This window comes from Gymnoscopelus braueri (assembly GCF_963280865.1).
Source record: "Gymnoscopelus braueri genome assembly, chromosome: 6".
Lineage (NCBI taxonomy): Eukaryota > Metazoa > Chordata > Actinopteri > Myctophiformes > Myctophidae > Gymnoscopelus > Gymnoscopelus braueri.
The window spans coordinates 25,607,694-25,626,769 of NC_137607.1; the positions used below are offsets into that span (position 1 = coordinate 25,607,694).

At 41.8% G+C, this 19,076-nt stretch overlaps 1 protein-coding gene across 2 annotated transcripts in view; it reads left to right on the forward strand.

The window, feature by feature from the left end:
* cachd1 (cache domain containing 1) overlaps positions 1-18,781 on the forward strand; it is a 109,362-nt gene extending 90,581 nt beyond the window's left edge. For both annotated transcript variants that reach the window (XM_080431587.1, XM_080431588.1), the window contains exons 17-27: positions 621-743; positions 1,590-1,689; positions 3,579-3,695; positions 4,120-4,280; positions 4,368-4,454; positions 7,718-7,834; positions 8,405-8,556; positions 9,325-9,486; positions 10,278-10,355; positions 10,522-10,623; positions 14,656-18,781. In XM_080431587.1, the coding sequence (XP_080287713.1) occupies positions 621-743; positions 1,590-1,689; positions 3,579-3,695; positions 4,120-4,280; positions 4,368-4,454; positions 7,718-7,834; positions 8,405-8,556; positions 9,325-9,486; positions 10,278-10,355; positions 10,522-10,623; positions 14,656-14,906 (1,450 nt within the window). In that variant the 3' untranslated portion in view covers positions 14,907-18,781. The remainder of the gene's footprint in view (positions 1-620; positions 744-1,589; positions 1,690-3,578; positions 3,696-4,119; positions 4,281-4,367; positions 4,455-7,717; positions 7,835-8,404; positions 8,557-9,324; positions 9,487-10,277; positions 10,356-10,521; positions 10,624-14,655) is intronic.
* The last annotated feature ends 295 nt before the right edge of the window (positions 18,782-19,076 follow it).

Consider the following 19,076-nt stretch of genomic DNA (forward strand, 5'->3'; position numbering starts at 1 on the left):
AAGGCCCTAGGGATTATACAGTAGTTTGCTCTCTACACAACAAACAACGGGATAAGACAAAGTGAGGGTGTGTGAGGATGGGGTGTGCGTTGCCTAGTCTAGTGCTAAACTTTAAGCACACTGCCAGGTTTGTTTAATACAAGATAGTTGTATTTTCACACACATTTTAACCATTTATTTATGTCCACATAAAGGGTAATACATACAGGGACACAAATATTATAGGTGCAGTAGGGTTACATTCACAAAATCATGGCATATGTTTTCATGATACAATAGGCATGTCACTCAGTACTCTACGGGTATAAGTAACAGCGTCTCCGCCATATATGGCGTCTGCCAATTATAGCAGAGATAGCACAATACTTTGCCAGCCTTTTTGCCTTCTTTTTGGGCATCCTAAGTTGTTGAAGCCCTCTAACAACTAGTCTGTGGGTATGTCCCAGGCTGCCGAATATAAAAACAACACACACACACTCACACACACACACACACACACACACACACACACACACACACACACACACACACAATATGTCATATGTGTGTATTATATATATAGAGATATGAATTATTATCATACCCCCTACTCATCCTCTGTGTGTTTGTCTTGTCTCTAGCTCTCAGATGGCCTCTGGTTATGCTGTAGCAGTGATGGGTATAGACTTCACTCTGCGCTACTTCTATAAGGTACTGTTGGACCTGCTGCCTATCTGCAACCAGGACAAGGGCAACAAGATCAGGTGAGAATGATATGGAGAGCTACTCTTGTCTTTTCTTTTCCTTTCTTCTAGTCTGTTCTCTTTTTAGGCTCTTGTTTTTTTTTTTTACTATTTTTAAAATCTTGTTTGAGACTGTTCTCTTCTTGGCTGTTCTCTTGTCTTCTTGGCTTTACCTGTATCTTGTACTCTAGATTAAAGTATTGTATGCTGTTCTCTTATCATAGCATATTATGTACATATGCAAGGGTTGACTGAAGTGTAGGGCATCTCCCATCTGGACTAAATAATGGATCCCATTGCAGTTGGTGAAGGTGGAAGGGGACAGAACAGAACAGAACAAGGGAGTAAAACAAGCAGAAAGCAGGAAGAAAGGGAGTAAACTAATGATGAAAGCATTCCACAGGCATCTTGGAGAAGATGTGCTGTTCACTCACTTTCTTTTCCGTCCTGACCCACCCACCTCCCCCTTCTCTTCTATTCCCTCGCTCTCTTCATCTGATATTCTCTCTATTTCTGTCTGAAACCATGTAACAAACGGGCATGGTTGGAGTGAGAGAGATGATTTATCAGGATCAGTATTTGGCAGATAGATGAGTATTTGGTATAGGGCTGGCGTAGGCAGAGGGGTTACTGGCCAGTATTTAGTAGAGGCCTGGGAAAGTATGAGCAAGGCATTGAATGTGTTATCCAGTGATATCCTGCCTGATAACTAGTTGCCGCAACGAATATTTTCTGGCAAACCATCACATAATAACGAATGTGTTTATGGAACAACAAGTCGTGATTGTGTGTCAATAGTTCGGCATCCATTCTGATGCATGTGTGTGTGTGTGTGTGTGTGTGTGTGTGTGTGTGTGGTTATTCTAGGTGCTTTATAATGGAGGACAGGGGATACCTTGTGGCCCATCCTACACTCATTGACCCCAAAGGTCATGCCCCTGCAGAGCAACAGCACATCACACACAAGGTAACGACACACACACACACACACACACACACACACACACACACACACACACACACACACACACACAATGATATGATCACATACACCCTTTCAGAGTAGAGCTTGTTACACAGGTATGATGCAGCGCCCCCTTTTGGCTGCATCGGAGGCAACACTTCAACTTAACATTAAGTCATTCCCTGCCAGACTTATTTCTGGCTGTGTTTGCCCACTGCCAGCGATTTAGTGTTTTTTATAACTTTAAAAAATGCATTATGATCGCAAGTGCAATCGTTTCTAAACACACAGGCGTGTTGTGCACGCCGCTCAAACAACAAACATTCCGATCGGGCGGAGTCTCTCTCCTCCAGCCCAGTGTAAAAACACCATGTTTCGCTATGTAAACGGAAAACTCACTTACTTTTTCCACCTCGCCACAGACCTCGCTAAATCCCTTATGATCGCGTGTCCAACTGTTTGTAGACACACAGGGTAGTTGTGTGAGTGGCCCAGAGAAGAAATTTTCAATCGGCGACATTCCATTTTGCAGTAGTAGCAGTTTCAAAACAGCGTCGCTAAACAGCATTCCACGGCGGAGAAATGCAAAGCCGAGAAAAGACCGTTTTAGGGCGGTAAAAAACAGGAAGCGGACGGAACCGAAAATCTTCGATTTGACGTATTTCCGTATCCGGGTGTGCTACAATGAAATGTGTCACTGCGAGAGATGAAGGAACGTGAGATCTTGTTTAAAAAATATATTTTTCAAAATTACGTTTTTTACTTCCTAGGCAGGGAATGAGTTAATAAGAAGGAGCTGAAGAGAAACGGGTTTCTCCTAATGAATTGCATATTTGTGTGGCGTTATGATAGCGTGCTAACACACACTAGGAGATGAGATGTGATGTTCAGTTAATAGCAGTTAACCTCCTTCTTCCAAGAAATTGCGTGCAAATAAACAAATGCACGTATTGATTTCATCTGCAACAAGCAAACAGAGACGTACGTAAACAGTCTTATTCTAAACAGCCTTATTCTGTTTGTCACACATGTGCCCGTGAACAAAGAGAGATGTAAACATGCACTAACGCATGCGTAGTCATGAACACAAACATCAATACTTTACATGAACTGCTTGAACTCCTTGAACAGTCGCCATCTCAGATTCAAATGATGTCTGAATCCCCATCATAAAGCATCATTAAGGATGTGGTGATGGAGGCATGGGATTGTTGTTGAGAGGCTAGATGTTTTTTACTTGTATTGTGGATTTTTTTCTACATAATATTGCATATCGTTGCTGTAGAGCAGAAACGTGTCTTCATTTTTCTTTTACTTTTTAGGGTTTTTAAAAAATTTGCGCCCTACTTCATCATACAAGAGTGTCGCACTAAAGTAGTGAAACTAGACGATCTACAAGCTCACAACGCGTGTTTCTACCCAACTATATGTTGCATGTTAACTCATTCAGTGCCTGACTTATTTCTGGCAGTTTGGCTCTGAGTGCCAGAGCCAAAATTCATTGTAAAAAAATGTGCTTAGGAGCCGAGATACAGACTTTTTAAGTAAGAAGTTAAACAAGAAGTGAATGGAGCAGAACATTTTCAAATCATCATATCTTGGGTTCTGAACATAAAAAAAAAATAAAAAAATGGGACTTCGGCACAGGGCTTATGATACAACGGACGTCTTAGACGTCCAGTGGCACTGAATGAGTTAATGTGTTGAGATTTTTGTGATTTTAGACCGCTGCTACTTTGGCCAGGTCTCTCTTCTAAAAGAGATTTTTATTTTATCTCAGTTGGACTTCCTAGTTACGATAAAGGTAAAATGTTTTCTTTCTATTCTGTCTTTTCTCATTCATGTGTGTGTGTGTGTGTGTGTGTGTGTTTGTGTCATTTTCCATGTTGTAGGAGCCGCTGGTGGCCAATGACATCCTGAACCATCCTAACTTTGTCAAGAAGAACCTGTGTAACAGCTTCAGCGACCGCACTGTCCAACGCTTCTACAAGTTCAACACCAGCATATTGGTGAGTTTTCTCTATAAGTTCCAACACCTGCATAGTGGTGAGTTTCCTCTATAAGTTCAACGCCTGCATAGTGGTGAGTTTTCTCTAGAAGTTCAACGCCTGCATAGTGGTGAGTTTCCTTTATAAGTTCAACGCCTGCCTAGTGGTGTGTGTGAGACTGTAGAAAACTGACTGACAGATGGTTGAATGGAGATATAGACCCTGTTAGGGAGATGTACTGCAAGTCATCTTTGGAGAACAACCATACAATTATCTGACAGTGTTATGGCCCCTCCTTTTGGTCATTTTCAGAACTGCAGCTACAGTATGATTAACTACCATTTGAATCTCCAGTTGAACATGCATTATTTTTGTTATACATCTCTCTCTCTCTCTCTCTCTCTCTCTCTCTCTCTCTCTCTCTCTCTCGCTCTCTCTTTCTCAGGGTGACCTTACTAACCTGGTCCATGGCAGTCACTGTTCCAAGTACCGGCTGACTCGCATCCCTGGCACTAACGCCTTCGCTGGTATAGTCAACGAGACGTGTGACTCCCTGGCTTTCTGTGCCTGCAGCACTGTGGACAGACTCTGTCTCAACTGCCACAGGTCTACCAAGCATGTCTGTCATTTTGCATAATTATGTCATGTTTACTTCACGTTCGGAGAATGACCTGTATATTTTCTGTTGTACAGAATGGAGCAGAATGAGTGTGAGTGTCCATGTGAGTGCCCCCTGGAGGTCAATGAGTGTACTGGCAACCTCAGCTACGCCGAGAACAGGTCAGTAATTATCATCATGCCTTAAGTTTAAATGAGTGTATGGTTTACTCTGAGCTGGCGCTCATATGTGATGCCTCTGAAGCGGTCAAAAGTATTGCTCCACTTTATTGCCTAAAATGCAGAATGATAATAAACAGAGAACACTGGGAATACCAGTAATATGATAAAACATTTTATTAGATACACAATGTGCACTGATTGATTGATTGATTGAATATTTTATTAGGCAACTGTTAGCCTTTTCCATACCGTCCTGTAAGTATTATAGGGGAATGTAGTCAATGAATTAATTATTAGATGGGTTTACATTGTGATGTTTACTTAGGAGTTTTACCGTCTTTAAGAAGTTTACAAAACATCCGCTATAAGCTGCATCTCTGTTCCATTATGATGTTGTCATAATGGAAGGGAGAGATCCAGGCCCTGCTGGGTCAATACAGAGAAGTAATTTCCACTTGGGGATAACTACAAGTTCTCCTGTATTACATTTAATTAGAATACTGTGTACCAGACAATGGTATTGCTGTCACATCAAAGGCACTGGCACTCGTAATCTTCCAAGCGATACCTAGCCCTGCCGTCGATCCACGAGTGTCCTTGCATGCAGTCACCATTTGTCCCTTTTCAATATTTGTCCCTTTTGAGGGGCTTTGCTAAAATGGAATCGCTGATGCGGTTATTTGGTTTGAGCTCATGTTTTAATTGAAATGTTTGGATTGAAATGGAGTATTAGTCCTTGAAGCTGATTCATGTTTGTTGCCAGGATTTGATGCCATGATTCTCTCTCTCTCTCTCTCACACACACACACACACACACACACACACACACACACACACACACACACAATGTTCTTATATTTCTGAGGACATAAACATTTTTAGAAGGCATATGAATGCCATTTTTTAAAACACTTTGTTTTCCATGTACAAACTACAAGAAAAGGACATTGTACCCAAGCCCAACATATTACCCCCCCCCCCCCCCCCCCCACCACCCCTCACAAAAAGAAGAAACCGGACAAAACAGGACAGGACGCAGAAATAGTGATGAATAATGTTAAAAGAGAAACAGAAAGACAGACAAACGATACGATAATTGAAATGTAATGAATGCCATTTTTAACCATAAGCTTAAAGCGGAAATAGACGATCTACAAGCTTACCACGCGGCACAGCGTGACACGCTGTGAGCTTGTAGATCGTCCATTTTCGGTGCACGACGCCGGTCCACAACTAAGAGCAAATCAGGCGTAACTCCAATCCTAGCCCCTACACCTAACCTCTAAATGCCTCATCCTAACCCCAATCCCAATCTTTAAGCCTAACTCTCCAAACTTTTTTTTTTTTTTACCATGAAACAATTGTTTATCTTTTAAGGACCTGAAAAACTGTCCTCACGATTTCTATTTCTCAAATTCTACTCTACTTGTTGGGACATTTGGCCCTCACAAGTATAGTAACACGCACACACACACAGCCACAATCACTCAGTTACACAGCGCCTGTGTCCCTTGTCAGTTGACTGTTCCACTAGCCGACTCCCTAAAATGCCAGTTATACAGTACTTACTAGTTGCGTGTCGGTGTTGCACCTCGAAGATGGCCGATCTACAAGCTCAGACCACGTCGCAGTGAGCTTGTAGATCTGCTATTTTCAGTGCACATCACCGATACGCAACTAATGAGAGAAGCCGTGCTGAGGATGTGTGACTCATTCCAAGCACATCACTGCCTGGCAGCCCATAGATGGCAGTCCTCTCTCTCTTATGGGTCCATCGTCCATGTTTACACTTTTTCAGGGTCAAATTAACACTCTGGATTTTACTGTGTTGTAAATGTGCAACAGTTAATCGATTAGAAACAAATAATCGATTACTATAAAATAACCGATTTTCCCAAAATATATCTGACAAGAGTCACAATATTATGCATTCTCAGCTATTTTTGCTCGACACCGTTGTACAAAGAAGTATGAAATAGGGGCTTAAGTATTTAATCAGACTAGTCGATTTCGTAGATTGTAAAATAAATCAGATTTTTTTTTGCATCAATTTGTTGATCCAAAAAAAGATTATCGATAGCGTAATTGCTAAGAAAATGATTGATAGTTGCAGCCCTCTGAAGCGGTAGCAGTAGAATGGTTCTTCGCTGTCTGGCCATGGCTATCTGTCAGATTTTTCTTTCTATGCTGTTGCCGTTCCTTTTTCCATTATTATTTTAAAAACATTTTAAAATAGTGAAAATAGCCGAAACTACAAGCTCACAGCGCGTCGCATCGCCTTGCGATGTGAGCTTGTAGATCTGCTATTTTCACTACTTTTGTGCGACATTTGTATGATGAAGGAGGGCATTCGTTTACGAAGAAAACATGAAGAGCTGAAATATGGAGACACGAGGTTTCTGTCCGACAGCAACGACGTGCTGTCCTCTGTCAGAGTGTCATGTCCGTTACTCTTACTTAATTGTTGTCTCTCTCGGCGTCTTTTCTTTTCATAGCATCCAGGTCTTTTGTCAACAGCGTGGCAGTCTTGCAGATGCTAATTTCTCTTTTGTCGTTCTGCTTTTGACTATCACACTCTCCCGTGGTTCTGTCAAGTGGTTCTGAGTATTCCTGTCCTTTTTGAGGTGCTTTGTTAGCCCGTTAAGACCGGGAACGCATCTGTGTGTCACTTTTAGATTTCTTTGGCTATTCAAAAATAGCAGATATACAAGCTCATAGCGCGGCACCGAGTGCCGCGCTATGAGCTTGTAGATCTGCTATTTTAGAAAAATCGTGAAAATTTGTGGCAAAATCTTGGATTATATATATTTTTAAAGCGAACATTTGTAAAATATTTAGTTCCAGGAACCCCCAGAAGCAAAGATTTGAGTTACAAATGTCCGCAAAAAAAAAGAAAAAAAATCAAATATTTGCACAACTTTTCATGATTTTTTTCAAAAATAGCAGATCTACAAGCTCATAGCACAGCACTCGGTGCTGCGCTATGAGCTTGTATATCTGCTATTTTTCAATAGCCAAATTGATCTAAAATGACACAGATGCGTTCCCGGTCTTAAAGGGTTAAAAGAGAATTGCTGATGCGGTTATTTTGTATCTTTGTTTGAGTGCATGTTTTGATTGAAGTGTTTTGATTGAAATGCAGTGGTTATTCTTTGAAGCTGGGGTTCATGTTGCCATAGGGTTTGATGCCATGATCCGTTGTTATTTATTGGACTTTGAATGTGTATGTATATGTACACACTGTGTGTTTATGCGTCTTATAGGAACCCCAGCTGTGAGGTGCATCAGGAGCCACTCAGTCTGAGTATGATTGACCCAGGACTTCAGGACAGCCTGCCTCAGTGCATCAACACCCGCTGTAGTCAAAGATACACCAGCAGGTAGTGCTCACACACACACGCACACGCACACGCACACGCACACACACACACAGACAAAGAACGTCAGACTATAAGGTAGCACATAACGCGCACATACACAACATACATTCATAGAGCTGCATACCAACAGGTACGCAAGGGAAACTATGCATATAATAAAATATTACATAATACACACAAAGGTACACAATTCACACTCACTGTAGCCAATAAAGCCTAATTTATGCTTCCATCGCATGCCGAAAATAGCAGACGTTGTGATCTTGTAGGTCTATATTTCCGTGTCGGCTATATTTTTTCGACTTGCGAAGTATGAATCTGGCCTAAAACACCTACAGTACAGATACTTCTACTATACTACAGTACTACTACAGATACTTCTACTATACTACAGTAAGTTTCTGTCTGTTGTGTGAGAAGAACCTCATTTCTATAGTATGTGCTCTTTTTCCATTTCCTTCAGTCGAAGTGAACATCTTCTTGATCCTTGGTGATTGGTCACACAGAAACAAACATAGTTAGTGTTAGTAGGCTGTTAGCTTACTCTGGAGCCCTGTGTTCTCTTTTCAGTGACTGCTTCGGTGTGTTGGACTGTGAGTGGTGCATGGTGGACAGTGACGCCAAGACCCACCTGGACAAGCCCTACTGTGCCCTGCAGAAGGAGTGTTTTGGGGGCATCGTAGGGGCCAAAAGTCCCTACATGGATGGCCTGGGGCTCGCAGGTTAGTTGGACAACCTTCATACACGGTAAAATAAGGACTGTTCACCACTTTTATACTTTGTCTTATGATGGTGTTGCACGGCGAAAATTGCTGATCTACAAGCTCACAATCTGTCACATTGCGATGGCATTGTGAGCTTGTAGATTGGCTATTGTTAAAAATGTAAATTTAAATTGCCCAACATGCCCAAAATAGGGACGCACAGTTGAACGCAACTTTGACAGCGGCAGCCGTATGTAACACTCAACACAGTGCTGTGTACTGTTTAATTGCTTGAATTGTAATTGGGTCTTCTGGGTCAATGGATGCAAATGGATTGTTGACAATCAACAAAAAAAAGCTGACTTCTCATTTTCTTGCTGCTGATGCGTTTTGACAATTCTACATGTAGCGGTAGAATGGAGAAAGGACAGCATGATAGCCGCCAGGTTAGCAGCTGGCACACAGCGACGGCGTGCTCTGTTGTGTTATGGTGGAGCATAAGAGTGTAATAGCATGGCGCCAACAGGTGCGATTCAAGTCAGCCTAGTTCTATTTCAACTTCTTGAGCCACCAGGGGGCGCCTCTGTAGCTCTTTTCATAACCTCTAGTAATAAGCTCCAGCTTATCGACAGAATGTTTCATTTCCTCTGCTTTACTTCTATCTTTATTTCCTCTCTTTCAATTCAATTCTAAGGGGGGCTGTATTGGCATGAAGAAAGCATACGTTTACAACGCCCAAAGCAAAAGTGGAACAAAACATTCGATTTCTCTCTCTCTCTCTCCCAGATGAGGAGGTGGCGTCTTTGAACATGATCAAGAGTGCTCCGGTGGGTCCAGTAGCTGGGGGTATTATGGGATGCATCATGGTGCTGGTGCTGGCCGTGTACGCCTACAGACACCAGATCCACAGGCGCTCCCACCAGCACATGTCCCCACTGGCTGCACAGGGTAAGACTGAGGAGTGCATACACACCAACCACTTCATAATACAAAATAATTTAATTATTTATTAAATACATTATTTATTTATAAAGTGCTTTTTGAAACATGGTTACAAAGTGATTTACAACACAAGATCAAACACAGCCATTAGGGAAAAACAACAACAGTCAATTAAAGCAGATGGTAAAAATGTATCAAATCAAATAAATAAAGTGAGACAAACATAAAAAGTATGCAAGGAAGTAAAAGAGTAAATATGTAAACGCTTAACCACCATACTTCACCACACGACAGGACAGTGTAGCCTGACGAAAATAAATAAGTTATCTTGTTTTTGGAGAGCGACATCGTCATGTGATGAAATATAATTTAGGCGTTAGCAGTGTACACATACACACAGCAAGCTGCAGACCTGTACTTAATGTAAAGTACATGTGTGCAAATACACACATAGCGGCGCACCTTTTGGTCCACATTAGGTTATATAAGTTCATACACCCAATATTAAATGATGAAAGAACTAAATTACACCCAGTGTTACCTGTATACTTCCATATATACTAGGTAATATGCAGTATATAGAAATACATATTCCATATGCAGCATTTACTCCTCCCTGATTGAAGACGGATTAGAAGAAAAATCCTTTATTCTTAAGTTAGTTAATGAGTTAAACACTACTGTAAGTTATACCTGTTATATTGCGTTGTGATGCCACAGTCTTTTGTAGTCCTTCATATTTTAAGGTTATTTATTTGCACATAGTAATTCTGTTGCCTTCCACTTTGTTTGTCCAGAGATGTCAGTGAGAATGTCTAACCTGGACAACGAGAGGGACGAGAGAGACGAAGACAGCCACGAGGACAGAGGCATAAGTAAGCATAAGTGCATAAGTAAGCATAAGTGTGTGACTTATATGTAGATGTTTATGTTTGTGTATATATATTCCACCACTGTCTAGAGCTCAGCACTTAGCAGCGTTTGGGCTTTCATAGCGGATGTTTTGAGTTGACGCGTGTTCTCTCCTGGCTTGTGTTCCAGTAAGCAACACACGCTTTATTGCTGCTGTTATTGAGAGACACACCCACAGCCCAGAACGCAGACGGAGGTACTGGGGACGATCAGGGACAGAGAGTGACCATGGTAAGATACACACACACACACACACACACACACACACACACACACACACACACACACACACACACACACACACACATACTCAAACTTATCTTCTATTTTTTATCCAGTCGTGCGTAAGTCGGAACGTCTACAAAATGTGACAATATATCAGCATTATTGGAAAGAGGAATTCGTTAGAGATTGGGTTCCTAACGATGAGTCAAAAATTCACCAATTACAGAACAATTCAATTATAGGATTCTTAGAAAATACATTTTTTAAAGAACTGTGTGTTGTTTTAGCTAACTTGGTGGCAATGACTCAAAAAGAGTCTGGCCAACACCAGTGTTCCTGAGTGGATGAGTTTATAAAATATTCCCTGATTTCAACTAAGACGCTCATCAAAGTTGGGAACTTCATGTGGGGAAGTTGCCCCGCATTGCGCTAACTTGCAAATAAAACATTCTTTCGCCGAAGCATAAACTAGACTCAAGAGTATCTTTTAAGGTTTATCGTCAAGAACAAGACAAAAAACAGAAAGAGAAGGCACTTCAAAGGATATGTCACATGTTGAACTTGTGAAAATCCACTCTCCCACTTATGCTCCATTTTCAGTGAGGGAATGGATCTGATTTATAATAAGAGGGAACAGGAGAGTGAGATTTAAAGCACACGAAACGCAAGATGAGTTGAACTAATGGAAAGCGGGGGTGTTTGCACATTGGGGATTCAGTACAAAGTAACTGCTTGAAAGTCACTGCTTGTCTTTGCTCAGTCAAAGGTGTTCTCCAACCACTGAAGGTTCTGATAAAATGCACACAAAGCATGTTATGTATGTGTGCGTTACATTGTAATAAAAACACACACACACACACACACACACACACACACACACACACACGGCAGCAGGGGTGATTTGACAACCTGCATGGCTTTCCGTTCCCTTCAAGTTTTTGAACTTGACACACCTCCTTATGCCTTAGTGTGCAAAAGAAACTAGGTGTGCTGCAAGGCGCGTCCAATGCAAAAGTTCCTGTCTTTGATTAATCAGAAGTGTCACATCAGGGTGATTGATAGAGGACAAATTCGTATGAGAGAATGTTTTAGACTGGTCATTCAGTGTTTATAAACCTATCACTGCATCCTGAAAACATTCTAGCCTTGCTCGTCTTCGCAAATCTCCAAACTCGAAGGTAATAACATGTGACTTGTGTTTCAGTGTTTATATGCTCTTAGTCACAGCAATGTCCTTTCATCTTCCTGTCTGCTGACCTTTAAGTTTCACCAATCATGCAGCATTGCGGCTCTTAACATTGACTATAGGATGCTGGAACGGTAACCCTGTTAGAAACGTTGACTCCCGTAAAAACTAAAACAGCGTTGTGAGAAAAGAGGACAAGCTCAGCTGAGGTTGGCATCTTCCTTTCTCTTGATCTTCGTCGGAAGTCTTTGCATACCTCCATTCTGCTTTCCTCTTTGCGGTCTCCGTCTCCGTCATTTTCACGCTTCTGCCCCTCGCTGTGTCTTACCCCTCCTCTCTGTTTCAAAGCCCAGCTAATCCCCTGAGAGGCCGGAGGGGAGATTTATAAAAGAAGCCGCTCTCAGTCTGACTCTTGACTGTTAATAAATTACCTGCAGTTTCATTACAGGGACTTGGCAACACCTCGAGTGTCTTAATACATTATGGTACAAACATGTAGTGTTGGTACATGGTGATGGTGAAGACTCAGAGTTGTAACTTCAGTATATTTACAACAAGTGTCAAAAAAATGGATAATATATTCATTGAACGTAATGGTCAGTACCTTCCCGGATTTACTTTATTGGAACAAAAACATTACAAAACGTCAAGTATTCAATAGTTGAGAAGAAAGCCGGGTGATTTGGTTTTTCATCAACTCCATTGTAGTAAAGGTTATTCTTGGTCCCAAGGTACACGCATATCTTTTAGGAGATTATGTCACCTGTCACTGTTCCAGAGAGAGGACAACGGCAAAATACAGACGCAAGTTTTTTTTACAGAATATTGATGGATTGCAAATGCCAGAGGCACCGAATGTTCAGCCTCCCAGTGATCGGAGGCGTTTCGTACAAAAGGTTACATGTTTCACTGGAAAGTGTTCTGAGAAGATGGTGTTGGAAGGTGGAGGAATTGAAACAAGCCAAGGCCATCCCACGCACATCTATGCACTATGCAGCCACATAAAGAAACAAGTTTTGAGATGCTCATGTCATTGTTACTGCTGTTGTGTACCAGGCTTCAATTCTACACACACACACACACACACACACACACACACACACACACACACACACACACACACACACACACACACACACACACACACACACACACACACACACACACACACACACACACAAACATTTAGCCAGACATATTTGTTGCGTCTCTGGAGATTTCATGTTTAATCAACAGTAATGGTAGAGATTTTCCATAAATATGATGAATGAGGTACCCCGGTTGAGAAGGTTGTATCCTACAGAGTAATAAGAGACAGAGATAGATGGATGTTCCTATTTTCCTGTGCACTGATGTCAAGGTGAGAATCTCATGGTTCCATAAAGAGGCTGCTTCAGGAGTAAAGGAAAATGGCATTGATTTTGTTGAGCATTTTGTGTGTGTGGAAATCCAGTGGGTACACAAGCAACCTTGTCAACTGAATTCAAGTGGGAAAAAAATAACAATACTGCACTTGGTTTAAAGGTTACTCCAGCTCCGGCATTTCCAGCTCCTTCTGTTTCCTCCAGGCAAAGTACACGTATATCCTATATATAAATGCTGCGAATCTCGATATGAATATTGATGTCGTAATTTATTTTTGTATTATTTATTTATTTAAACCTTGTATAAGAAAGCTTCAGAACAAACCCACAAAAAAAACTCTCCCAAAGGGCAAATGTGAGTCAGTCCTCAGCAATCAAATGAATATGAGTTGGCCTTTTAACATGTGGCACATGAGTATACTGCATGTATTTGTTTGTGATCATTGCAGGCGTTTTGCTTGCATGCTGTAAATGGTGCATTCATATAGCACCTTTATCCAAAGCGCTTTACAATGTGCATTACATTCACCCATTCACGCACCCATTCGCGCACCAACGATGGAGGAAACCAATGCAAGGCATCAACCTACTCATTGCGAGCAATTAGGGGTTCAGTGTCTTGCTCAAGGACACTTCGACATCAACTCTTGGGGGAGCCCGGTATCAAACTGGGAACCTTCCGTTTCCCAAGCGGCCGCTCTACCTCCTGAGCCACTGCCGCTGTCAAGCGGTTGATTCATGCTTTAAACACTTTACACTTCGTTGACCAGAGTGCCCCAGGGGTCCATACTAGGCCCCCTCCTTTTTCCCCCCTTTACACCAAATCTCTTCGCCCCAGAATATGGACGCCAGAGTTGTATGTACTGTAGGTCCCCTGCATCTTCTGTTTGAATGTCTGCATAGAACATGTATTGCGGTTACACACACACACACACACACACACACACACACACACACACACACACACACACACACACACACACACACACACACACACACACACACACACACAGTATAGATCAGGGGTCTTCGACAGGGGGTCCGGGACCCCTAGGGGGTCCTCAGAGTTACTACAGGGGGTCTGCCAAATCTTTGTGTGATATGATTTTTTTTTTTCCCTTAACCACTTGAACCCAAGCATCCCTTTTTTGAGGAGAACTTTAGCCAAAAATAGCAGATCTACAAGCTCACAACGCCTCGCGCTGCGAGGCGTTGTGAGCTTGTAGATCGGCTATTTTTGGCAAAGAGCTATCGGTGTAGAGGGAAAAAAGAGCAGACCTCGTAAAAAAAAAAAAGAATCTGAAATACAATTTTATACAATATAGTGGGGGTCCCTGCTTCATCTCTCTCTCAGATAGGGGGTCCTTGGGCTGAAAACGTTGAAGACCCCTTGTATATATTGTAGAAATGTATCAATATAAAACTACATGTCTGTTTTACTTCCTCACAAATATAATAATACCACCTCATGTGTGTGTGTGTGTGCAGGTTACAGCACCATGAGCCCGCAGGAGGACAGCGAGAACCCGCCCGGCAACAACGACCCGCTCTCGGCCGGCGTGGACGTGGGCAACCACGACGACGACCTGGACCTGGACACGCCCCCGCAGACGGCGGCGCTGCTCAGCCACAAGTTCCACCCGTACCGCCACACGCACACGCACCACCACCCGCTGCACACGCACACGCACCACCTACAGGCGGCGGTCACCGTGCACAGCGTGGACGCGGAATGCTGATCCTTAGCGTTGGGGGCCCTTCTCTCCCCCGAGACGGAGCTTTTCTTATCTAAAGACTACTTTTTTGAAAGACTTTTCTGCTCCAGTGGACAGCAGACGGGAACCATGGAAGGATGGAGAGGGCACGACATGAGATAATGCCCGACTTGAACCCAGACTTAAGAGCCACAGAGCAACTGGACATCCAGGAATGGAACTTAAAAGGATTAAGTATTATCCTGCAGTGTCGGTTTGCTGCCAAAACCCATACCTTTTCCAGTATAGGCCCCATTTTAATTCTGGACAGTTTGGCACTAGTTGTACATCACTAACCCTTGGGCTAGTACACATTTCCATGTCACTCTCTTAGAGAGATGAAGGTTAACATGTCGGTCTGGAGTAACAAACGCGGCTCTTTGAAGGAATTTGTCAGCACTGAGCAAAGTACGGTCACCACTGGAACTGGCTTACATAAGGATATAGTCCTACTGTACCACTGCCACACCACCACCACCACCCACCTGGGAATACTACATGTGGTGCCTCCTCCTTGGCTCCGGTCCTCCATCCCCGCCTCCAAAGGGGTTTCTTCCACTAATCCCACCTGAAGTGAGGGATAGTTGGCTCGAGGGACACACCATCCCCTCCTCTATGAACAAGTCACTGCCGGAGGCCTGCTGTTCCGTTTTTGTTTTCCACTTTGGATGCAGCCGCGCTCCTCGGTTCAGCAGAAAACATTGGGCTGTTCTCTGAAAATGGCATGAAATCATAATGGTTGCAAAGGAGCTGTTGGGTCTTTCACCGAAAGAGGGGGCTGCTAATAAATGTCCCATAAACTTGCTGGCAAACACAAGCTTCTCAATTTTATAAGAAGACACATAAAAGGATATAAAAAAAAGAAAAGGTTATTTTTCTACTATTTATTGAAGAGGTGTATTGTGGGATATATGAACGAGCAGCCATGGCTGTCCACACTTTGTGACTCTGTTAGCCGAGAAACGGATGCTTGCCCACACGTGCTCCTTCCCCTTCTTGTAACCAGCACATCATATCCTGTGACCGAACTATTTAGGGGAAGTGATTGATGATGATAGCACATTTCTTTGTAATTATTTCTTCATTATTATTGTTTCATTATTTTTCTATCTTAGTTCTGAATCAGAGAGGTTTTATGTTCTCTTGTGATGCTGGACTTATTTAGACAAAAAAAAGATTCACATTCTCAAGAACCTTCTACCCTCACAAGCTCTCATGAGATGGTCCGGGTCACGTTCCGACTCGGAGAGAAGACAAAATACCAGCACAAACATGGCATTGAAGTTACTGCTGGGGGTTTAGGGGATGGGGACAGTTGGGACCCTTATGTGGAGATGAGAGAAGTCTCTCGGAAACCTGAATGTCCATAGGCTACATGTGCTGTCCTCTGTTATCTGCCCAAATGCGACAGCAGGACCTATACAGGATGAGTCCCTCTCATCCTATCCCACCTCCTGAGGACAAGGAAATACTGCGACTGTGCTCTTTGTGAAACTAGATGTCACACGGAACCATTTAACCACTTAAACCCTATATATTTAGTTGATTGGGGTCCGCCCAGGGCTCTATACTAGATCCGCTCCTTTTGTCCCTCTACACCAAATGTCTTTGCCGGAAATAGCCGATCTACAAGCTCAATACATGTCGCGTTACGATGCGTTGTGAACTTGTAGATCTGCTATTTTCACAGAATGTCCGCCCCCCAGAATAGGGACGCTAGGGTTCATGTGGTTAAATCGACATTGATGTCCAAGCGATAGAGATGCTGCTGTTCACTGTCGTACAGAGGTTACTCTAACCTGTAGACCACCTCTGTGGTTAACCACTCAAAACATATTTTCTACACTTTGTGTTATGTTGCAACTTTGTGTGTGTGTGTGTGTGTGTGTGTGTGTGTGTGTGTGTGTGTGTGTGTGTGTGTGTGTGTGTGTGTGTGTGTGTGTGTGTGTGTGTGTGTGTGTGTGTGTGTGTGTGTGTGTGTGTGTGTGTGTGTGTGTGTGTGTGTGTGTGTGTGTGTGTGTGTGTGTGTGTGGGAATGAGTTTGAGAGAGGCTATCCCTTCAAAGCATCAACTTTGAATGCATTATGACCTTTATTTTCAAAATGGTATTAGAGAATAGAGATGAAACTATTATGTCTGAGCAATCTTTTTCTGATAAAGAGTCATTTGACCCTGTCTGTTCTTAGTAGTTTTATTGTCCAACTACACAGATTAAGTAATTATAGAAAGCATTTCTTAGTGGGTGCAAAATGGAGATCATTCTCAAAGATTCAGTATGAATGAATGTAAATGCAAAACCACAAATAGCTATTAATGTGTTCGTACACACCTTTCTTTTATGTTGGAAATACACGTGTACTTCAAATGATGCTCATTGCTCAGACATTTGGGTTGATATATTGAATTGTCTGTTCATGGCATCTGACTATATTTTCGATGCCTTGGATGTTTTTTTTTATTATTCAGTTTTATCTTTCTTTAGGTCCATATTGGATGGAAGTCAGTACTTGCAAAATTAATACACCGTTTTAAGTTCAAGTGTCTTTAAGAGACTCCTGTTTATTGTTATGTTCAAGGCGGGCGGGGGGCAACGGTTTTAGATAGAAAATGATGGTACTGTATTTTTTCACTGAGTGGAGACCAATATAACGTGTAGTGGTTGAGGGGGTTACCCTGATTTATACTTACTTGTGCAACACAATGCACAACCAAGTATAACTCGGGCTTTAGGCCACTCTGGTTCCGTCACTAGTTCTCACCATAGGCCATAAGCATTAATTATTGTAGAATAGGACATTGGTCAGTTATATTTCATTTTGGTGGAAGATTTTCATTTTTTAAAGATGTGTGCCTCCCTGGTTAATTTCAAATAATCTGTCAATTTAACCCATTAAGATTAAGACCTGAAGCCGATTCTACAAATGTCTTCTAAATCCCAACAGTATTCTGAAAAAAAACGTATGTTTCTATATCACTGGTGCTCAAACCTTTTCATGTCAAGGACCCCCAAAATTATATATATTTGGCACTCGGTGCCGCGCTATGAGCTTGTATATCTGCTATTTTTGAATAGCCAAAGTGTAAAATTGTGCTTTTTATCTCAAATAAAGAAATGACACCGATGCGTTCCAGGTCTTAATGGGTTAAGGTTCATGTTTTAAAAATTGCCGAATGAGTGATTTCACGTCATATAATTAACACCTGGCTGTTCTTGAACTCGATACAGGGCATGTCTGCCACAACGTGAAAATATTCTACCAAACTGAACATTTTATTTTAACAATTTCACAGTTCTGGTTCTATGAGCTGACTATTGATAATTGTTTGTTTTTATTTTTATTCATACAAGCTCAAATGTTTTCATATTAGTTTGGTTCAAGTGAAGTGCCAAGTCTATACTCATAACGAATCTCCACTAAAGTGACACCACTGATGGCTATTAACAACATTACAAACGGCAAACCAACCCTCTTCTACCACTTCAACAGTGGTAACAAAGCAATCCTGTTGTATTTCCAGTTCATCTTTAAAAAAAGGGAATACCGAATCAATCATAGCAGCAGTCTTGTGAATAACTCCAGATTTTTGTTTTGCTTTTAAGAGTAATTTAGTTGTATTACCGGTAGTTTTTTTTTTATGGAGAGTATTTTAACAGTATTTACCAGCTGTTGTAAACAAGTATATGTGTGTGTGTTTGTATACAGAACACTCTGAATCTCATTAATGTACTGAAGGAACTATGACATGTACATCCACCCCCCCCACCCACCCACCCCGCCATCTCATGTATCATGCAAAGTTATCAAATGGAGATTTATTGCAATGTGAATGTGATAAAACAAAATCCACTTTACCTACAATATTGTCTGGGTGGCATTTATTTGCTTATGTTAACATGCATTTCATTGCATTTTGTGTGGTGATTTTTAAATCTTTGTCTTTACATCTGTCATGTGCTAAAAAAACAAAACGTAAAGTTAATTCAGCAAAATGAATTCTCTTACTTTGTTAAGATCATTTAGCTGTTGCAGTAGCTTTTATGGCCATTATGTAGAAGGTTATATTATAATGTATACACCAGTAGAACTATTTGCACCACCGAAGACAAAAAAAACTAACTAAATACATTGAACATAACATCACAATGACTTATAT